The 20,299-nt window shown below is 32.1% G+C and overlaps 3 protein-coding genes and 1 non-coding gene across 4 annotated transcripts; 2 read left to right on the top strand and 2 right to left on the bottom strand.

The window, feature by feature from the left end:
- Positions 1 to 594: 594 nt before the first annotated feature.
- LOC113866995 (glutamate decarboxylase-like) lies at positions 595 to 5,802 on the bottom strand. Its single transcript, XM_027501877.1, has 6 exons — positions 5,630 to 5,802; positions 4,890 to 5,094; positions 4,079 to 4,279; positions 3,357 to 3,825; positions 2,303 to 2,355; positions 595 to 1,571 (listed from the first exon to the last, which is right to left on the bottom strand). Exons 1-6 carry the CDS (start codon positions 5,713 to 5,715, stop codon positions 1,086 to 1,088), a joined length of 1,500 nt encoding a protein of 499 aa, XP_027357678.1. The 5' UTR covers positions 5,716 to 5,802; the 3' UTR covers positions 595 to 1,085.
- A 671-nt stretch (positions 5,803 to 6,473) lies between these two features.
- Positions 6,474 to 11,596, bottom strand: LOC113868135 (glutamate decarboxylase-like). The gene is made up of 6 exons (XM_027503699.1): positions 11,211 to 11,596; positions 10,852 to 11,056; positions 9,968 to 10,168; positions 8,853 to 9,321; positions 8,389 to 8,441; positions 6,474 to 7,285 (listed from the first exon to the last, which is right to left on the bottom strand). The coding sequence occupies exons 1-6, from the start codon at positions 11,303 to 11,305 to the stop codon at positions 6,809 to 6,811; spliced, it is 1,500 nt and encodes a 499-aa protein (XP_027359500.1). The 5' UTR covers positions 11,306 to 11,596; the 3' UTR covers positions 6,474 to 6,808.
- TRNAA-UGC lies at positions 8,042 to 8,114 on the top strand. The gene has a single exon. It is a non-coding gene; the product is annotated as a tRNA-Ala (tRNA).
- Positions 11,597 to 14,751: 3,155 nt separating the features above from the next.
- LOC113866737 (disease resistance-like protein DSC1) lies at positions 14,752 to 19,973 on the top strand. The gene is made up of 5 exons (XM_027501539.1): positions 14,752 to 15,281; positions 15,780 to 16,887; positions 16,994 to 17,293; positions 17,610 to 19,104; positions 19,939 to 19,973. Exons 1-5 carry the CDS (start codon positions 14,752 to 14,754, stop codon positions 19,971 to 19,973), a joined length of 3,468 nt encoding a protein of 1,155 aa, XP_027357340.1.
- Positions 19,974 to 20,299: the final 326 nt, after the last annotated feature.

Here is a 20,299-nt window from a genome sequence, read left to right as displayed (position 1 = left end):
AATAATTTTACTATAACAAGTTTTGTATTTAGAAGCGATTATTGATTATCAAAATATGATTCTTTTATGGAATGAAATATTAATTGAAATTATTTTAAAAGAAGAAGAATAAATTTAAATTTGAATGATTTACACTAATTTTTATATTGTTAATAATTATATATAAAATGTGATTTGTATTAATTCCAATTGGTTAGTTATAATTATATATTTTTTACTATTTGTATTAAAGTCTAAATTAAATAATTATAAAAAAATAATCAAAGAAATATTACTTCTTAGTTTCATATATTTTAAAATTAATATTATAATGTATGTTTTAAATTAGATTTTAAAAAAATTAAATAGTTTTAAAATTTACCGATATTATAATATTATATTATATTACATTATATTTATCTAATATTTTGCATGCGTTGCATTGATGTTTTCTTCTTTCTACTCACACCGGACCGCACTTGAGTTATTTCTATATAAATTATGAATATTTTAAAGAGTGTTAGTTTTTCTGTGCAAAGCAAACCTAATTTTGCGAAACATGTCTTATTAGGATGTGAGGAGTCCTTGCAAGGACTCACTGTAAAGCCAAAATTGACAATAAAAATCATAAGCCAAAATCAACAGATAACACATAATACATAGGAGAGTCCTAAACACATTTTTTTGCAGGTCAAAGGAAACAAAGTCAATACTAATGGTTCTCATAACTCAAAAGTAACATCAGCAATACTACACAGCTACCACTAGTTGCTACACTCACCACGTCCCAGGTTCCTACCAACTAGTTGCTAACATGAAACAAAGACATTAAAATTAAGCTCAATTATTATTGTGCTCAGGATATTAGAGCAGGAATAAAGGATGATTAGAACAATTCTGCTTGTACATTTTGACCATAATGTCAAATTCAATGCACATAACTGAGTTACTTTGGTGATAACCAAATATTTGAAACTTTAGCCTTAGCATAGCAGGAATAAGCGATGATTATAACAATTCTGCTAGTACAGATTGACCATAATGTCAAATTCAATGCACATAACTAAAGTTACTTTGGTGATAACCAAATATTTGAAAATCTGGCCTTAGCATACTCCAGTTGTCTTCTTTTTACCAACCTTGAGCCTCTTCCACTCTACATCTACAATCTCTGAACTGATCTCCAATGCTCTCTTTTTGAGCTTCTCACCTTTCTCATTAGTGACAACTTTGACACGAGTAGCTTTGGTGGAGACAGCACTAGAAACTGCCTCCAAGTGTTTCACAACTTCAACAATGTCAGAAACAAGTCTGTCGGCGAGGCCGCGACTGAAATCCTCCCTCACAACCACTCTAAGAACAGCAAAGTGTTCTGCATCAGGTGGCATGGTGTAGGCTGGAACAATCCATCCATATTTCCTCAATGAATCTGATATCTCAAATACAGTGTGTTTGCTGCTGTCTTTCAAAGAGAATGCCACAAGGGGCACCCCTATATCCTTAGAGTGGATATTGAATAATCCTGTTTTCTCTATCCCTTCCTTCAGCACTTTGGCATTCTCCCAGCAATTGCTCATGATGTTCTTGTAACCCTTTTGTTGACAAGTGCAATAAAGATAACCAAATGAAACACATACAAAAAAAAAACAAGAGGTGTGAACCCACTCTTTTTAATACATTCTCTATTTCTGTGATTTCCAATAAACTCTACCTAATAATAAGGAGTGTGTTTGAAAAAAAGGTATTGTTAGCGTTTCTCAAAATACAAATAGAAGTGCACAAGATGGCAAAGTTTCCAATAGGAAGTAAATATGGAGCAGCTCTAATTCTGTCTTCAATTTTACTTATATCTTGTATCATACAGTTCTTATTTTTAGCTTCAATTTATGAATCTAATAATCAAGTCATATAGTTATTAATTAATCTTGGTATATCATAATGCTAGTCTAGTGAGTTCATTGGATTGTCTATAGATATTGTGTTATACTTTGTTGAACCCCCCAATGTTGTCCTGAAGCTCATGCTATTCAATCCAACTTTTGGAGAAGTATTGGATGAAAAAAAATATTCCTCTAAGAATTGGACGTCATATATATTGCTGTTAGGTTGGCAAGGGATAGATTCCTCTATCAGATTTTAACTTTAGCCTTAGAACTGTTTAGTAGCACCAAGTCAACAAAATTGATCAAATCAAGAAAACAAAACATTCATTTTTTTAGATTATCCTTAGAATTATTAGTTTTTACAACACAACATTTGTCAAAAAATTATTAATAGTTATTTGAGTTTAATTTAGAAAGAAAAAGAGAGAAGAGAAGATTACCTCGAAGCCAAGCCGTAAGAACTGGTAATATTGAGAAATTATTTGACTGGAGCCTGCCCAAAAGAAGCAGGAAATGTTAAGAAAAGGCGAACGAATATGAAAAAAGAAAAGGATGAAGGAAATATTGAAACGATTCATGGGGAAGTTTAGCAACCTGTAAAAGTGATTTAGACCTGTTAAATTCAAATTATTTGTTGAACTAGATTCAACACTAAAATTTATATCACTTGCATTTGAAACGATTTTGTGAATGTGTTTAAAAATACAATTAAAAACTTATAAACGTGTACTCAACACTGAAGTTACAACTAGTAGCGTTGAAATAAATGTGAATTCATGACCAATCAAATGTAAAACCAAACAAGCATTTTGTGTGTATTTAAATTCATCTATTATAAATCTACGATTACTCTAATATTCTTAGCTTAAATACACGGTAGAATTATATGAATGCATGTCTAGTTAGCTAAAGCTACATTATGTAACATTAAGGGTAACACAAGTTCAATTAAGGATGGTGATAAAACTCACACCCATAGGTATAATAAACAAATTTTTTAGTACCTGTTAATTAAAACAAAGCAAGTTTAGGTAATGAGATATTCATGCCTGCAGGTACTCGTTTACATCTAAAATTATAAAATTACCCTTTATATTTAAATAAAAAGCAACTTAACTCTAAGTTAGTAACTCTAATCTTATGTTTTAATTGTCTTTTTAGTGTTATGAAAATGATTTAATTTCTCTTTTGATGATATTTTTTTCTTTTATATTTTATTATTTTAATAAAAATTATAAAAATCTGTAGATATTCACATATATCTATTAAACTAACATCTATCCGTTATGCAAGTACTTGCAAAAATATTTACTTAGCGAGTTTTTATGATATAAATGCACAATCAATCACGTGCTGAGTTGTAATTTTTATATTAACATGATTTTAAAAAATGTGGTTCTAATCATGCTATTTACAATGACAAAAACAAGACTACTACATATACAGAAAAATTTACTGAATCATCAAATGTATGGCTGAGATATGTAATGTTACCTTTGGAGAAATTGAGGGTGAAAGTGGGTTGATCAGAGCCAAGATAGTTGATGTGAAAGATAAGGTCATCAGGTAACTCATCTTTGTTCCTCCAAACAACCCAACCAACACCAGGGTAGACAAGACCATACTTGTGACCACTAACATTGATACTCTTCACTAATGGCAAACGAAAATCCCACACAAGATGAGGGTAGATAAATGGAGCAATGAATCCTCCACTGGCAGCATCAACATGAATTGGGGTATTCCAACCTGTTTCTTTGTTCTTCTTTGTAAGAAGTTCATTCAGAAGCTTCACATCCTCAAACTCTCCATTCATAGTTGACCCCAAAATGGCTGCAACACAAATGGTGTTCTCATCCACCATTTCTACTGCTTTCACTGGGTCCATCACAAAGCATTCTTCTGTCAGCTTCACCTCCTTCAGTTCAACCTCAAAGTAGTTTGCAAATTTTTCCCAACAAACCTGCACAATATACTCAAAAAAACATTATCTTACGTGTTCAGACCCAACTTAGGACATGCATGGATAAATAGTTTAATTAAAAAATTATTTAATAAACTTTTGTTACAGGAGAGTTTATGTTACAAATTTAACTTGTTAAAGTAAACTAAAATAATATAATAGTACTAATTATTTTTATAAATTTAAATAAGCTTAAATGTTATTTCTAAATTTTTATTATAGAAATTGAAGATTAAAGAGAAATGAAATGGACCTGAACGTTAGCCCCAGTTACAATGTTGGGCTTGTCATAAGGTTTGCCCTGTGATTTTCTCTTTTGCTGCCATTTCCTTTTGAAAGCTAAACCAGCCAACATTATTGCTTCTGATGAGCCCACAGTTCCCACTCCCACAGCAGTTTCTTCTGCTCCAATAGGAGCATTGAAAAGGTGTGCTATAATATTCACGCATCGATTCTGCACAAATTCATCAAATTAATATCTATTATCTAATATCATGTTTTTTTTAATAATTAAAAAATGGAAGTACCCTTTAGTAAGAAAAACTTATTTTATGCAAAATTCATTAAAAAAATAAAAATAGGGAATTCATAATATAAAAAAAATTTATACAGTCAGTATATTATAATTAAAATGTTTTTAGTTTTAATTTAGTTATTCATTTTTTTTCCAAATAATCCTCTCAAAATATTTTTCTTTATCAAATATTTTTCATTTGGCATTTGATTTCCTTAAACATCATACATTTTTCCTAGTCCATCAAAACATTACAATTTTCTCAATAATTGAAAAAAAAAATGAAAGGATCATTTAATGATAAATTATTTCATGAAGAACTCATTTTAAAAAGTAAAAATATGAGAATGATGAATTTTTTTAAAATAAGAAAATAAATCCTTTAATAAATAGATTTCATATCTGTTAAAGGTTATTATTTTTGGAAGGTATAATTAATTAATAAAAAACATATAATAATCTCTAAAAAAAAGAGATAATTAAATTTATCCATTAATTTTGATAGAAAACTTTGAAACAAGAAATGGAAAAAAGGAAGAATATAATATACCTGTAGATCAGTGGTGACAGGGTATTCATCAACATCAACAAAGTTCTTATTAAGAGAGTCTAAAATGAGCTTATCACACTCAGGCTCCATCCATGTCGTCACAAATGAAGCCAAGTTGAGTCTTGGTGTCCCATCCAACATTAACTCTCCATTTATTATTTGATATGCTGCATCCTTTGGTATTGATTTCTCTGGTAACTTATACCTTCACATTTCCACCATCACAACACAAACTTTTTTCTCATTTCTCTAATTTAAAGTTTTTTTTCTTATACTTTTACAGTGATCAATAAATTTTAACTAATATCTAAGAGTGTTTTAAAGAAAAGTGTTATAAAGAATATTTTTAAGTCTTAACTCTCCTCTTGAACAAAATAAGACATTTTTTTTCCTTGTGGAAACCATAAATATCTTTCATAAAATTGGCGCTGCATTTGCATTATCTAAACTCAGGTTTGAGACTTTCATAGCACTTTTGTAGTTTTAATATGTGTTTGGAAAAATGTTGGACCAATGTTCTAAACCGAAATTATCTCTAAGAGTGATTTTAGCAGAACCAATTCTAACATGAGTATATTTGGATAATTAATTAATGAAGTGTTTATTAAATACATTTTTATTATAAAAATTAAAAATCATTTTTCATAAATTATGTAATTTAAATTTACTAATTTTTGTTTTAAAGAAAATTAAGATTGTTGAAAATGAACATTACAAAGGCTCACTAAGCTAGTACTTACTTAGGAAGTGGTTCAAGCACATATCTGGAACCAAAAGTGGATTGCAATTCCTCACTTGGGTCTTCACATGTGGAAGCAAGCACCATTTTGGTGGGTTTAAGCCCAGTGATGCTGGAGAAGTAGAAAGTGGGAACAGATGAGAGTAGTGAAGAATGTTTAGGCTGAGGTAGGAAGAGGATAGGATTTTCTGTTTTATCTTAAAGGACGTTTAGAGCACGTGAGGCACATGTTGAAACCAGCTATTTGATGATGCATAATTGGTAGGGTACAGCAGAGGCAGAGAGAGAACCTCACATTTAGATTTTTTTGTACGGTGGTAAATAATATGATATAACTTTATGATAAAAAATGTATTTTTTTTATTAAATAAGGATTATTTTTTTTATTAAATAAGGATTTATCATAAATAATAATAAGATTTATTAAGTGAATTTAATTAAAATTGTAGATATATATTTAATATAATTATATCATGTTAATAAATAATATAAAAAAAAATCTAAATATCATGAGTCATTTTAACCTTATAAAGTCACTTTCCATGAAGTAGGGCGGGGGTACAATGATAGCATCATGTGTCATTTTAATCTTTAGCCACACATATTAGATATCATGTCAGAATAAGGTTAGATATGCAGGGTAGATAAAATCAGTTTTTAAGTGTTTTTTTGTTAGGAAGACGAAATCAAATCTACCTTTGCATATAAAGAGTGCAAAACTAACGAGAATGGTTTAAAGATTGAGCCACTGGAACAGTGTATAAGTATTGTGCTCTTTGAATTTTGAGGAATTTTTTTGGTGATTAACTTAATTTATTTTATATACACCAACAGGGTAACTTGTTAATACACTAACTCAAAAACAAATAGGTATATATTAGCGCACACAGGTGTACATCAACGAACCCCACATATATAGAGAGAGATTAAAAATACATCTAAACTTTGAAAATTTTCTCAAAATCATTCGATCTGACTTATGCAACAACAGCAATGACTATTAGAATGTCATTAATTGATATTGCTTGTTGCTATATAGCTCTTACACGCACATATTCAGGAAAAAAAGATAACACCATGTGACAATCCTTACATACAATAGGCCAATGCACATAGACATAGATAAGAACTCAATATAAACTCACACCAAGGTTGGCAAAAGGCAAAGATTTTGGCAAGCCTAGCATGCTCCAACTCTCTTGCCATCCACAAGTCTCTTCCAGTACATAGCAATCTCTTTCTGAGTCTCTAATGCACTCTTTTTAACCTTCTCATTTGTCTCACTGGTGGTAGCTGTGACATGTGCAGCTTTGGTTGAGAGGGTGCTTGGAAGTGTGTCCAAAAGATTCACAACTTTCTCTATGTCAGAAACAAGCCTCTCAGCCAAGCCACGGCTGAAATCCTCCCTGATCACCACCCGGAGGACCGCGACGTGTTGCGCATCCGGTGGCATTGTATAGGCCGGAACTATCCATCCAAATTTTCTGAGATGGTCTGATATCTCAAACACGGTGTGTTGGCTACTGTCTTTCAAAGAGAAGGCTACAAGTGGCACTCCTATATCCTTGGAGATAATGTTAAACCGCCCAGTTTTCTCAATTCCTTCCTTCAGAACTCTTGCATTCTCCGAGCAATTTTGCATGACGTTTTTATAACCCTTATGTTTACAAGAGCAAGAAGAATAACAATGTACGTAAGAAAAACAGAATGGCAGGAAAATACCAATTTAACATGAAGTATATGACCATTTGTAATATTTGCACAAGGCAAATGCTAAGGGCACTGGTTAATGAATCAAAAGTGAAAATTTTTTATGAGAAAATGTCATAAGTAAATTTCCTCCCATGATTTCCATTGCAGTCAAACATGTTTTCCAAGAAAAGTTTTTCACTTTCAATTCCTTAACCAGTGCGCTTAGGACACCGCAATTCTGCCAAGAACATGGCTAATATCATGCATGATGCAGTTATTATTTCTAATTTTGGTTTAACAATTAAATTGAGGTAACTGTTAGATGAATTCTGAGACTAGTCAAGTGTACTCTTCTAGGACATCTTCATTAGGATTTGAGACAACGAAGAAACAAACAAGAAAATTGGTATATGTGTATGTATATTAATGTAAGAATATTGATGTTGGTTTACCCTAGAGTGCTGGCCTTTTAAACTACGGCTTTCATTCAGGTTATGTAGCTGTAACTTTTGCTGAAAGTCAATCTTGTCATGAAGCTCATGTTATTGATAACAAATTAATCAAGGCATTTTCTAACTAACTAATGTATCAGGCAATAACTACATAGTTTATTTGTAGATCAAGTTATTTGTTTGTAAACAAGTTAATCAAGTTTGCAGGAAGCCTCATATCAGAATTCGTCTTTTATCTTGTCTTGTAGTTTATCATACCCAGCCACAATGGGGATGTAGCTCAAATGGTAGAGCGCTCGCTTTGCATGCGAGAGGTACAGGGTTCGATACCCTGCATCTCCATTTTACTTTTGAATTTGTAGTTTAATTTTATATTCAAGTTCTGATTTAAGGCAAGAGAATTTGGTACGTAAATAGATGATGATGCAGATGACTTCATTTAGTGGGGTAAGGTTCTTGTAGTTATTATGTGAAATGGAAAAGGAAACATGTATGAATAATCTCTATTTTTTCTTTGGGAATTAATTCTATCTATCTATATTCACCTAAAATAAACGGAGGACACACTCATCATGCTTCCTGTAAAGATTCAACATCAAGATTATGACATGATTACCTCGAAACCAAGTCGTATAAATTGGTAATACTGAGCAATAATTTGATTAGATCCTGTAAAAAAATGCAAAGAAACAGAAGGACAAACAAAAGAAAATAACATTATGCAAAAAATTCAGATGATAGCAACAGAAGCCAAAGCAGTGAAATCACATTAATTGATCACCTAATGATTATTACACCAAATAATTACACTACATGTATCTAGCCCACACATTTAAGAATTGAATCAATTCTCTCAATCGTTATGACATGCCACACAAATTCCATGCGGTTATTATCCACAAATTCATTTACATAAACACGTTTATTACCTTAACTATATAACCTAAGGCATTTCCATAGGCCTACACAGCATGATGCATTCAAAGTCTGTACTATAACCATGATAGATTTTTCATTGCTATAGGACACAGTCCCTCGAAAATGGGGCAAAACTAAATAAAAAATAAGATCATATATTACCTTTGGAGAAATTCAATGTGAAGGTGGGCTGATCAGATCCAAGATAATTTATGTGAAAAACAAGTTCCTCAGGCAAGTCATCCTTACTCCTCCAGACAACCCAACCCACACCAGGGTAGACAAGACCATACTTATGACCACTTACATTGATACTCTTCACTAGCGGCAAGCGAAAATCCCACACAAGATCAGGGTAGAGAAATGGAGCAATAAATCCTCCACTGGCAGCATCTACATGAATTGGTGTATCACACCCAGTCTCATTGTTCTTCTTGGTAAGAAGCTCATTGAGAAGCTTCACATCCTCAAACTCACCAGTCATAGTTGATCCCAAAATGGCTGCAACACAAATAGTGTTCTCATCTACCATTTCAACTGCTTTCACAGGGTCCATCACGTAGTATCCCTCAGTGAGTTTCACTTCCTTGAGCTCCACCTCAAAGTACCTTGCAAATTTTTCCCAACAAACCTGTGGAGAAAATTTTAAAGAACATCAAACATAAGTCTAAAGGCCCCAAGATCTAGCACACCAATCATGTACAGCACAGCACATTGGTTCTGTATGATATTTCAAAACAATACAGAGGACTACCTCTGAAGCATGGATACTTTGTTCGTCAAATGAACATGCCTTTGTTACGTACTGGATACCGTACAAGAGTATGACTTTAATGAGACAGATCTAATTGAGGTATAGCTAGCTGTGTCTTAAATAATAGTTAGACTTTTTATTTCCAAAAATTGGCAACTTTTCAGCTAAAGTTTAGAGATTATTTTACATTTTCTAAATTTTTTCATGTTTATTACTCTATTCAATCAACCTTATCATCCTTACTTGTGAGATTTGAGATCGATACTAATTTGCTAAGTTCTTATATTGTAGATGTTTTCACAACAATACACAACTATTTTGCATCATTTAAAAATATAATAACATACTTGTACCTTAATTTTTGAAAAATATTCAATACCGGTATCCATACCGGATACAAGTACCATGCTCATATGCATGCAACATAGAGGATTACAGGTACCTATTTCCCATAATATGATCATGAAACACAAATTAAAAGTTGTTTAATAATTCATAACATCAAACACAAATTTACACCCACCTGCACATTAGCCCCAGTGACTATGTTGGGCTTATCATATGGTTTGCCTTCTGCTTTTCTCTTTGTCTGCCATTTCCTTTTAAAAGCAAGACCTGCTAACATTATTGCCTCTGATGATCCCACAGTTCCCACACCTACTGCTGCCTCATCTTCGCCAATAGGAGCATGGTATAAATGTGCTATTATATTAACACACCGATTCTGCAGAATTGAACAAATGAAACTGATTAGTGTGTGTTTGAATTCATGTTTGTAGACCTGTAAACATGAATCCAACATAAAAGCTACAAGTAGTAGCGTTGAAGTCATTGAATCCAAACATGCTATCAGTCTAACAATTTCGAACGGTATCTAAAAATACTCATAAATTGATCCATGTATAACATCAGTGTCTTCAAATTTACTAGTGAACTTCAGATACAGAACACGGTATGCAATGATTTTAAATATATATATATATATATATATATATAAAGTAATCTCCTTTAAATTTTCATCTGGCCACAAAACACTTTAAAGATCTAAGAAGTTACCACCAGACAAATCATATTTTGAGGTGAAAAATGTCATAAAAATCATCAGTATGCTCAACACAAATCTACCCCTTCAAAAATTTCCCTTTTATCTAAAAGACCACTTGAGGAGAGAATAATAGTTATAAAGGGGAAGGAAGGAAAAAAATAAATATTTTTCATACAACAAACTAAGATCCAACTTAATAAAATAAATAAATAATAAAAAAACTTTCACTCTTATATGCAAAAACTTCAAAAAAATCAAACAGACTTCAAACGATTTTATTTATTAGTTTATTTATTAATCAGAGCTCCAAAGGCATGTTATGATCATTTAAAGACATGCAATTACTGAGAGAATTCACAGACCTGGAGCTCAGTGGTGACAGGGTACTCATCCATGTCAACATAGTTCTTGTTAAGTGAAGCCATTATGAGCTTGTCACACTCAGGCTCCATCCAAGTGGTAACAAATGAGGCCAAGTTGAGCCTTGGTGTACCGTCCAGCATTAACTCATCGTTTATTATCTGAAAAGCTGCATCTTTTGGAATGGATTTCTCCGGCATCTTGAACCTGAATTCCACATTTCCACCATAAACCCATCACAACAGAGAAAATAAAATAAAATTTATGTTTCTTTTGTTTTGTTTGGTCTTATATGATTTCTTCAAAGAATTTTCACCACCAACAACTAAGTATGAAGTTCGAAGAAAAAGGGTATGCATACTTGGGAACAGGTTCACGCACATATCTGGAAGCAAAAGTAGAGGATATGTTTTCTTCTTGTTCATCTGGGTTTATGACAGTGGATGTGATCACCATTTTGGATGCTTTTTCTTCTGAACCAATGATCCAAAAAGTGTGAAACACTGAACTATGATGAAAGAGGATCACCACTTATACTAGGAAAACAAAAACAAGTGAGAAGAATCACTTTCACTCTGCAATTTAGGTTCACAGAAGGAGAAATTTCATGCAATCATGGTAAGAAAATGATTTTTCCCTTTAATTGTACCATTTTAACTTTGTGGGCAACAACAATGTTTGCCACTTTAATATTTCTTTTGGTAACATGTATTATATGATCAATGACTATTATTTTTCATCATCCTTAAATTCAAAGACCCCCCAAGTTAGCGTTAAATACACGATTGAAGTGAAATAGATATGTTTAATTTATCTTATTTTATAAAAGTTTATCAAATTAATCATCCATTACGTGTCATTTGAATGAGGCATTTATTAAATGCTAAGTTAAGAATATCACTGAATTTGTGTGAAGGGTACAGTGCATGAGGTATATGAAGTTGAGGATCTCACAACACGTAGAAAAGGAAAGGGCCCACATAGTGACAAGTTAAGTAGGCACTCACATCTTGAGTAGAGTGAAGTCTTTGCCTGTCACTCTATCGTTGATTTTAGCTTTCACACTCACTCCTCATCCAATTCTATTATGGTAAATTGGTATCTTAGATTTAATTTTGTTTATTTCAGTTTTCAACGTTAATTTAAATATTTAAGATTTATTAAAATATATTTATTATAACTAAATTTTAAATATTATCTTACATATTTATTTAGGGTATATTTAAAAGAAGATTAAAAACGAGTAGATAACATATTTGAGGTCCTTCTGTCACTTAAACAGAGCGAGTCTCAAAATAATAATAAAAAAATCTTTAACAGTTTGTATATATTTAATGATTAGATTAAAAAAGAAAAAAAAGAAAAGAAAAGTTAGTAGGTCACTAAGCAATCCACTTAATCCAAAATTAGAATAAAATCAAACTGAACTAATAAAATACTGGTAAAATAAAACCGATCCTGTTCTAATCTAACTCAACATTATTCAATGCATTTTCAAGTGATGATTTCGAGTGTCAAGCATATGTTGTCATCTAGAATTTTGTATTCCCCTTTATGATAGGATACATTATACATACATATAATTATTTTTAATAAAGCAAATGTCTTAAATATATTTACATTATTATCTTTGAAAAAAGTTAAATTTTACTAAGAATGGTTGATTATAAGTTATTTAAATAAAATAAGATAATATAAACAAACTATTATGGTTGGCAATTTGAGATGGGTCGCTTTAAAAAAACTTATAAATAATCTAGAAAAAATAATTAATGATTTTTTATAAAAATTTTCATTTATTTTAATAACCGTTTTTGTATAATACATCAAAATAAGATGCTTTTAGATTATTCCAATAAATTTCATTGTTAAATTTTAAACGTAGTTATTATTTTTAAAAAAATTATAAAATAAGTGCTTAAATAAACAGTACTTTGAATTATCATTGCTTAGTTGAGCCGAACACATCCTTTATACAGAAGATACTGTCAAGTGTTTGAGACTGAAAATATCCTTGACAATGAGTACATTGTCACTATTTTACCTATAATCTGCTTTTTTTATAATATTTTTTTAAAAAATAGTTTATTTAACTAAGTTGTATTATTATTATTATTTTCTATGATAAAACTAAAAGAAATTAAGCTAGTTTAAAAAATAATATAATATTTTTAATGATAAAATAGACTAACATTCCACAAATAAAGCGATAAAATTACAGTTTATCAATATTTTTTTACATTTTTGTTTAACTATATAAATATTCCATTTATCTTCGAATTATTGAAAAAAAATCTATTCTACTAATTTGTAGCATTAATAAAGGTTAACAATATATAATAGAAATATTTATATAACATGTTAAATATCAACTTAATACGTTAACAAAATTAATATCAAAAGTTAGACAATAAGTATTAATAAAAATTTAAAGCAAATGAAAGAAGGAACGGCAAGTTTAAAATTTTATGAAAGAAGAATATTATATAAATTTTAATAATTACATCTTTAATTGCGCAATACTTTTTAGGGTATAACATATAATTTAACCTGTCAAGTTAAAACTGAACATATTGAATGTGAGACGTTAATAATTAACAGATCGTGTAAAACTGCGTAATGTAGATTATTTGAATTAAACGAATTTGAATAATTTGACAACACTCCATTTTACTAATTCATTGCGTTGTGGTGTCAAACCAGTCACTTTGAGTTGACACGTATTGAACTTAAAGCTGGTGATCACTGTGGTCATCATTGATTTTTAGCCATGCGTTTCTATGATGACTTTCTATGATGTTCTTAATTGTTCTTGTCCATAGAAAAAAGTTACCTGCAAAGATATTTTGATGATGAAGTTAATGTTTAATATATGATAGTTAATACTATAGTCAATTTTTTTTTTGTCTGTTACTCTCAGTTTCTTTTTATAGACATGTTAATGGACTAACGAGCTTTAAGAAATCAGCTCTGAGTTAATTCTCTTATCACTTGAATTATTTTGATGTGAGCGAAAGGTGTTCGTTCTGAAACAAAGTCGAATGGATGTGGATACCCTTCGGCTTGTCATTAACTTATTAACCACTACGTATGCTTTTTGATTGATATGTTGACAATCCATTTTGTTTTTGTTGTTTTGTAAAGGGAGTGATGCACTTTAGAGAATAAAATTAGATTTATATAAAGTTGAGGATTTATGCTTGAATGTTGATTCATTCAATCTGATGACTTCTCAAAGAGTTCTTAAATTGAATGTCCCTTGAGGTAAAAGATCAGGTAACGTCCACTATTTTGGTCTCCTTGCCAAATTGTCTTGTAATGGATGCTTTTTGAGATTCGCATGCCCAAATGTATGCCAAGTTTTTGGTTTAGTTGAAATTTGAGATTTTAGGTTGTAAACTTGTATTCTCGTTTCAATTTTATAGTTTTTAATAAATTTTAAATAATAATTAAAAGTTTTTGAATCACTTGTTAAAAGAAATTCCTATAAATAAAAACTAGATAAAATTATTCTTGTAACAGAACACTTCATCTTGTTTTCTCAACAAATGCTAACAACACATTTTAATAGTACTTTTTTAATACATTAATTACTAATTAAAATGTATTAAAAACTATAAAAATACAAAAGAAAAATATTATTTTACGAGTAAAAAGTGATAAAATTATATATTTTTATAATTTTTGATAAGTTTTAATCAACAATAAAAATATATTAAAAAGTAATATTATTAGCATTTCACTTTATCTCAATATTAGCCGGCACCTACTTCGACAGAGTTGACATGAATATTAAAAAGTTTACACTCTTCTGAGTAGCTTCCATGAATATTTCGACTCGTCTGTGTGTGTGTCTCTCTCTCATGAAATTACGTTGGAGAGTGTCGAATGCGCTATAAATAATGGGAACAAAGAAGTTGTCTTCTCCATTCACAGTGGAAATAGGAACACAGGAAATGGCTTTCTCTGTGAAAAAGTACGATGTTTTTATCAGCTTCAGAGGTGAGGACACGCGTTCCAATTTCGTTAGCCATCTTCGCAATGCTCTCGATCGAGACCGCATCAAAACATACACGGATGAAGACAAACTTGGAAAAGGAGACCAGGTTTGGGCATCACTGTCCCAAGCAATTCAGGATTCACATGTTGCCATCGTCATTTTCTCCCAGAACTATGCTTTCTCAAAGTGGTGCTTGAAAGAACTGGTCAAAATACTGGAATGCAGAAAAAGTGAGGGGCTTATAGTTATTCCGGTGTTTTATGAAGTGGATCCATCGCACATAAGGAAGTTCACTGGAATTTTCAAGGAAGCAATGGCAAAACACGAGAAATTTTTTGGTGACAGAGATAATGAATCCATCAAAGAGTGGAAAGATGCTCTCATAGAAGCTTCCAATATATGTGGATGGGACTCTCGCACTCGTCTCTACAAGTAAGCAGTTATTATTACATTTCATGTTTTTCTTTTTTCCTTTCAATTTTCTTGCCAATATGTACTCTTTCTGAAAGGCTAAGGAACTGTTTTTTGTCATTTTGGGGGGAATAAAAATGTCTGACTGTTGAATGAATCCCTGTACATTCACGAGAGAAATGAGAATCTCTAAATCATAAAAAAAATTATCTTATTAAACTTTTGACCATTAAATTATGCTACTCTTTATTAAGTCATTAACAGAAAACGAAAACTAATAAAATGTAACGATGACTTTCTACACATAATAATGTACTTATCAAAATCATTATACTCTCTAGATGTCTCAGACGAGCGTATATTACTTAGCTAACTATTTATGGTCATATGATTAAAATAATTCAAATTGTTAAATAATAATATAAAAACCAAACACTGTAAACGGGTGGTTTAATTTATTTTCTTTAATTTTTTTAATTCTAGATGAATTTAATCTTTCCCTTTACGTTGTTCTTATAGGAACGAAGCTCAAATAATTGATAAAATTGTGGAAGATGTATTGGAGAAGCTGAACCAGAGATCCCCAATTGAACTAAAAGTGGAAGGCCTTGTCGGAATTGACAAAATTTGCGAAGAAGTTAAACTTTTGCTTTCAAGAAACCAAAAGAATCGGTTGCTACAAAATGTTAAAGTAATTAGAATTTGGGGCATGGGTGGGATTGGAAAGACAACAATTGCCAAAGCCTTGTTTTGTCAACTCTTTCCACAATATGACAGTGTGTGTTTCCTGGCAAATGTAAGAGAAGAATCAAAAAGGTTGGGCCTAATGTCTTTACGTGGTAAGCTTCTTTCTAAGCTACTTAAGAAAGAATATGAGGGTTCTGATGTTGCAGAATCCACATTCTATACAAGGAGACTGAATGATAAAAAGGTTTTGATTGTACTTGATGATGTGAATAGTTTAGATCAATTAGATGTGTTGTATAGAGAATGTAACTATGTGGGTCCAAATAGTAAAATCATTATAACAACCAGAGATAGGCATTTACTAATTAGTGCAAGTGTTGATGAGATATATGATGTCAAAATGTTGAACTTGGCCAAATCTCTAGAGCTTTTTAGTTTACATGCCTTCAAGGAAAGACATCCCCAAAAGGGATATGAGGATCTCTCAAGAAGAGCAGTGGCCTATGCTGGTGGAGTTCCATTAGCTTTGAAAATTTTGGGTTCAAATCTTTATTCCAGAAGTACACAATTTTGGGACAGTGAATTGAGCAAACTCATGAACTGCACCAATGACAGAATTCAAAGTGTGTTACAAGTGAGTTATGACGGATTAGACAGTCTAGAGAAGAAAATATTTCTAGACATTGCATTCTTTTTCAAAGGCGAAAATAAGGGTGACATCATAAGAATATTAGATGCCTGTGGTTTTGGTGCTACCAGTGGAGTAAATGTCCTTGAAGATAAAGCTCTTATAACTATTTCACTTTCTGGAACGATACAAATGCATGACTTGATACAAGAAATGGGTTTGAATATAGTTCGTGAAGGCATTGAAAATCCAAGAAAACGTAGTCGATTAAAAGATATTGAAGAAGTTCCTGACGTCCTTGGAAATAATAAGGTATGAAAAAGATACAGTCAGTTTATGTTTTTGGGAAATCAAACTAGACATGTTTTTTTATTGAAATATTCATAGCGAATTTAATACTGTTAACTTGTTTTTTTAGGGGAGTAATGCAGTTGAAGGTATAACATTAGATTTGTCTGAAATTGAGGATTTACAGGTGAATGCTGACGCATTGAGCATGATGACTAATTTAAGAATTCTTAAATTGTACGTCCCTTTTGGAAATCGATCAGGCAAGGTGCACTGGTCTGGTGTTCTTAGTAAATTGTCTGATAAATTGAGGTACCTTGAGTGGCATGGATACCCTTTGAAGTCTCTTCCAGCATCTTTTAGTGCAAAGAGGCTTGTTGAGATTCACATGAGGCATAGCAATCTTACAGAACTTTGGGAGGGGGTGCAGGTAATATATTCAAAATGTGTCATGCTTTATGTTAAGTTGAAATTTGAGAATTTAGATTAAATACTAAGTAATTAGTCCGTTTTGGAGGCACCGGTGAAGAGAATGGATTATACTACTTTTAATCAAATTTAGATTATACTACTTATAAAAAGGGGTTGAGAGAGACTCAAGAAACTTAGATGAAGTTATTAAAAAAGGACCTTTTGATTAATCAAATTTTTGAAAATTTGATTTTTTAGTAGTTGACCTCATCTAATGTGATAAGGCTAGATTGTTGTTGTAATAGTGATTAATTAGGTCTTTTGAATCGTTGCAGGATGTTGTGAATCTAGTGAGAATTAACCTGAGTAAATGCAAGCAATTGAAGAACCTGCCAGATTTGTCAAAGGCCTCAAAACTTGAACGGGTGGATCTGTATGGTTGTGAAAGTTTGGTGGCTGTTCATCCATCTGTGTTATCTCTGGACAAACTAAAAATTTTGGTACTAGATGAATGCAAAAATCTGAAGAGTCTTAAAAGTGGAAAGCATTTAAGATCTCTGGAGTGTATCTGTGTGGACGGTTGCACTAGTCTTAGGGAATTTTCAGTTTCCTCGGATTTAATCAAATGGTTGGATTTATGCAACACAGGAATCGAAACATTGGATTCATCAATTGAGCGTCTAAGAAATCTTAGAACACTGGATGTGCATGGTTTGAGATGCGGTTATCTTCCAAGTGAGTTATGTTTCCTGAAAGATCTGAGGGAGCTAAAGATTTGTAAGTGCAGAATAGCAATTGAGAAAGAGAATCTACATGTGATATTTGATGGCTTAGCATATCTTAAAGTGCTACACTTGAAGGATTGTTGTAACTTGTATGAGCTCCCTCACAACATCAGCACCTTAACAAACTTGCATGAGCTAAGACTTGATGGTAGCAGTGTGAAGACATTGCCCGAGAGCATCAAGCATCTAAAAAATCTTGAAACTCTGTCCTTAGAAAATTGCAGAAAGCTTGTCAGTATACCAGAGCTTCCCCCCAGTGTCACAATTCTGGAAGCGCAGAACTGCGTGTCATTGGTGAAAATACCCACTTTGGAGACTTTAACTTTTGAGATGAAAGGGAGGCGAAAATCGATTTGTTTCCAGAATTGCATGGGTCTTGATGAACCTAGGCTCCACTGCATCACAGAGGGTGCCTATATAGCTACCTACAATGCTGTGTTTCAAAGTAGACCTGTAAATAGATCACGAAAGAGTTGGAGACGCTCTATTTCATATCTGTCTGAAAATTGCTTTTTGAGTTACTGTATCCCTGGAAGAAGAGTTCCAGAGGAGTTCACATATAGAACAACACGGTCCTCCTTCAGTATTAATCTTCCTTCTTCAATTTCAGACTTTGCAGGCTTAATTTTTGGTGCAGTTCTTTCTCCCTCCCAACTCCAAGGAACGAAGACCCGTATTAATATCTGGTGTCAATGCTACTTGGGGGATGGTAGAAAGTTGGCATGCGCAACTGAATGGCGCCGTAGAGCTGTAAATGTGACGGGGTTGAGCTGTGATCATGTTTATATGTGGTGTGATACAGTCCATTTTAAGAGAATTATGAAAATTTACCGAACTGGTGAACGACAGGTTTGGTTTAAGTTCTTTGTGACAAGTGATATGGGGGAAAGTCATGAGTTGAACATCCAAACCAGAGAGTGCGGAGTCTACGTACTTCTTAAGTCAAAAGAAGAGTTGGAGTCACCACATTGTCAAACATCTCACCACACCCATGCCAATCATGAGCCAGACTTTAGTGATAACTGTTCCTGTAACTGCTTATTCGGTATGCTATGCAATTTATTAGTCTCACACCACCTTTTTTCTTTGCATGGTATTAAGATGTCTCACTTTAACTAAGAATAAAGCCAAAATAATGGGACTTAGATAGTCCTTTTCCTATGAGTTAGTTTTTGAGATTGAATCGAGCCCAATTTTCTTAATATAGTATCATATTCTATCTATTTTAAATGTTAGGCTGCCTACATATGTTTAGTTCCATTGGATCACTTACAAATATTTAATCCTGCAAACTTCATGCACTAGAAGTCTAAGTCCTGAGTCCCGAGTGTAAAGGAGATTGTTAAGATGTCTCACTTCATAGGAACGGAGAGGTAAAATACTCCTTACAAGAGCTTAGATAATCTTCCTTATGTGAGCCAGCTTTTAAGAATGAGTTAAGCGAAGTTTCATAATACTTTTCATGCCTAATATTTTAATAATATGCAATTATATGCTTCTGCCGCATCACATTGCATTGCATATTACGAATTTGTATGCTGTTGTAAACAAATGGAAATAACGTTCGGGAACAACTTTTAGCAGATGTCCTGAGGTATTTATGGAGATTCATTAGCATTTAGAAGACATTTTCAAGAAAGTTGGCCTGTAACACTTGGAAGATGAGCATGTATTGGATTGAAGTATCTGCAAACTGAAGGCACCCTCTTTATCTAAGGTATTGTATGTGCAAACTGGACCTTTTTTCAGTTAATACTAAAGTTTGTTGATAGTGATTTCAATCCATAATAAGGAACGGAGATAAGTCATGTCACATCAAATTTCAGAAAATTCAGAAAATCATTGATTCACTTGAACCGGCTGGTTATTCCATCTTCAGAGAAGAACATATTGAAGCCACTATTGATGGATTAGGAGAGGAATACAACTCTTTAGTTACATATACATGAATTCTGGAACTACACCACTGTCAAATTGTGTGGTGAAATTGGTTACACAGCTTGAAAATGCTATCACCGTTTTAACCAAAACTTTCCAAATCCATTTAATTTCAATGATAACATTATTTCCGATTATTCTAATTCTGGAAATCAAAAATAAATATTTGATCTAACCGTTTGCTCAAATAATAAATTGCAGCATGAAATTTTGCATATTGCAAAATGCAAACCCGAAAAAAATAAAATAAAACCGAGACTATATATATTTTAAATAAATTTGATTTTAGTCCCTTGGTTCAC

Source organism: Abrus precatorius, unplaced genomic scaffold (genome assembly GCF_003935025.1).
Source record: "Abrus precatorius isolate BTA unplaced genomic scaffold, Abrus_2018 Scaffold5, whole genome shotgun sequence".
Lineage (NCBI taxonomy): Eukaryota > Viridiplantae > Streptophyta > Magnoliopsida > Fabales > Fabaceae > Abrus > Abrus precatorius.
The sequence above is the reverse complement of the archived record's forward strand: the minus strand, read 5'-3'. Positions and strand labels throughout refer to the sequence as shown.

Coding starts and splice junctions, on each gene's coding strand:
- LOC113868135 (XM_027503699.1), bottom strand. CDS start 11,305: ATGGTGATCACATCCACTGTCATAAACCCAGATGAACAAGAAGAAAAC. Junction 9,322..9,967: donor TCACTGGGGCTAATGTGCAG/GTGGGTGTAAAT, acceptor TTTTCTCCACAG/GTTTGTTGGGAAAAATTTGC. Junction 8,442..8,852: donor CACATTGAATTTCTCCAAAG/GTAATATATGAT, acceptor ATTTTTTTACAG/GATCTAATCAAATTATTGCT.
- LOC113866737 (XM_027501539.1), top strand. CDS start 14,752: ATGGGAACAAAGAAGTTGTCTTCTCCATTCACAGTGGAAATAGGAACA. Junction 15,282..15,779: donor TCTCGCACTCGTCTCTACAA/GTAAGCAGTTAT, acceptor TTGTTCTTATAG/GAACGAAGCTCAAATAATTG. Junction 19,105..19,938: donor TTCCTGTAACTGCTTATTCG/GTATGCTATGCA, acceptor TTCCATCTTCAG/AGAAGAACATATTGAAGCCA.
- LOC113866995 (XM_027501877.1), bottom strand. CDS start 5,715: ATGGTGCTTGCTTCCACATGTGAAGACCCAAGTGAGGAATTGCAATCC. Junction 3,826..4,078: donor TAACTGGGGCTAACGTTCAG/GTCCATTTCATT, acceptor TATATTGTGCAG/GTTTGTTGGGAAAAATTTGC. Junction 1,572..2,302: donor TCTTACGGCTTGGCTTCGAG/GTAATCTTCTCT, acceptor TGTCAACAAAAG/GGTTACAAGAACATCATGAG.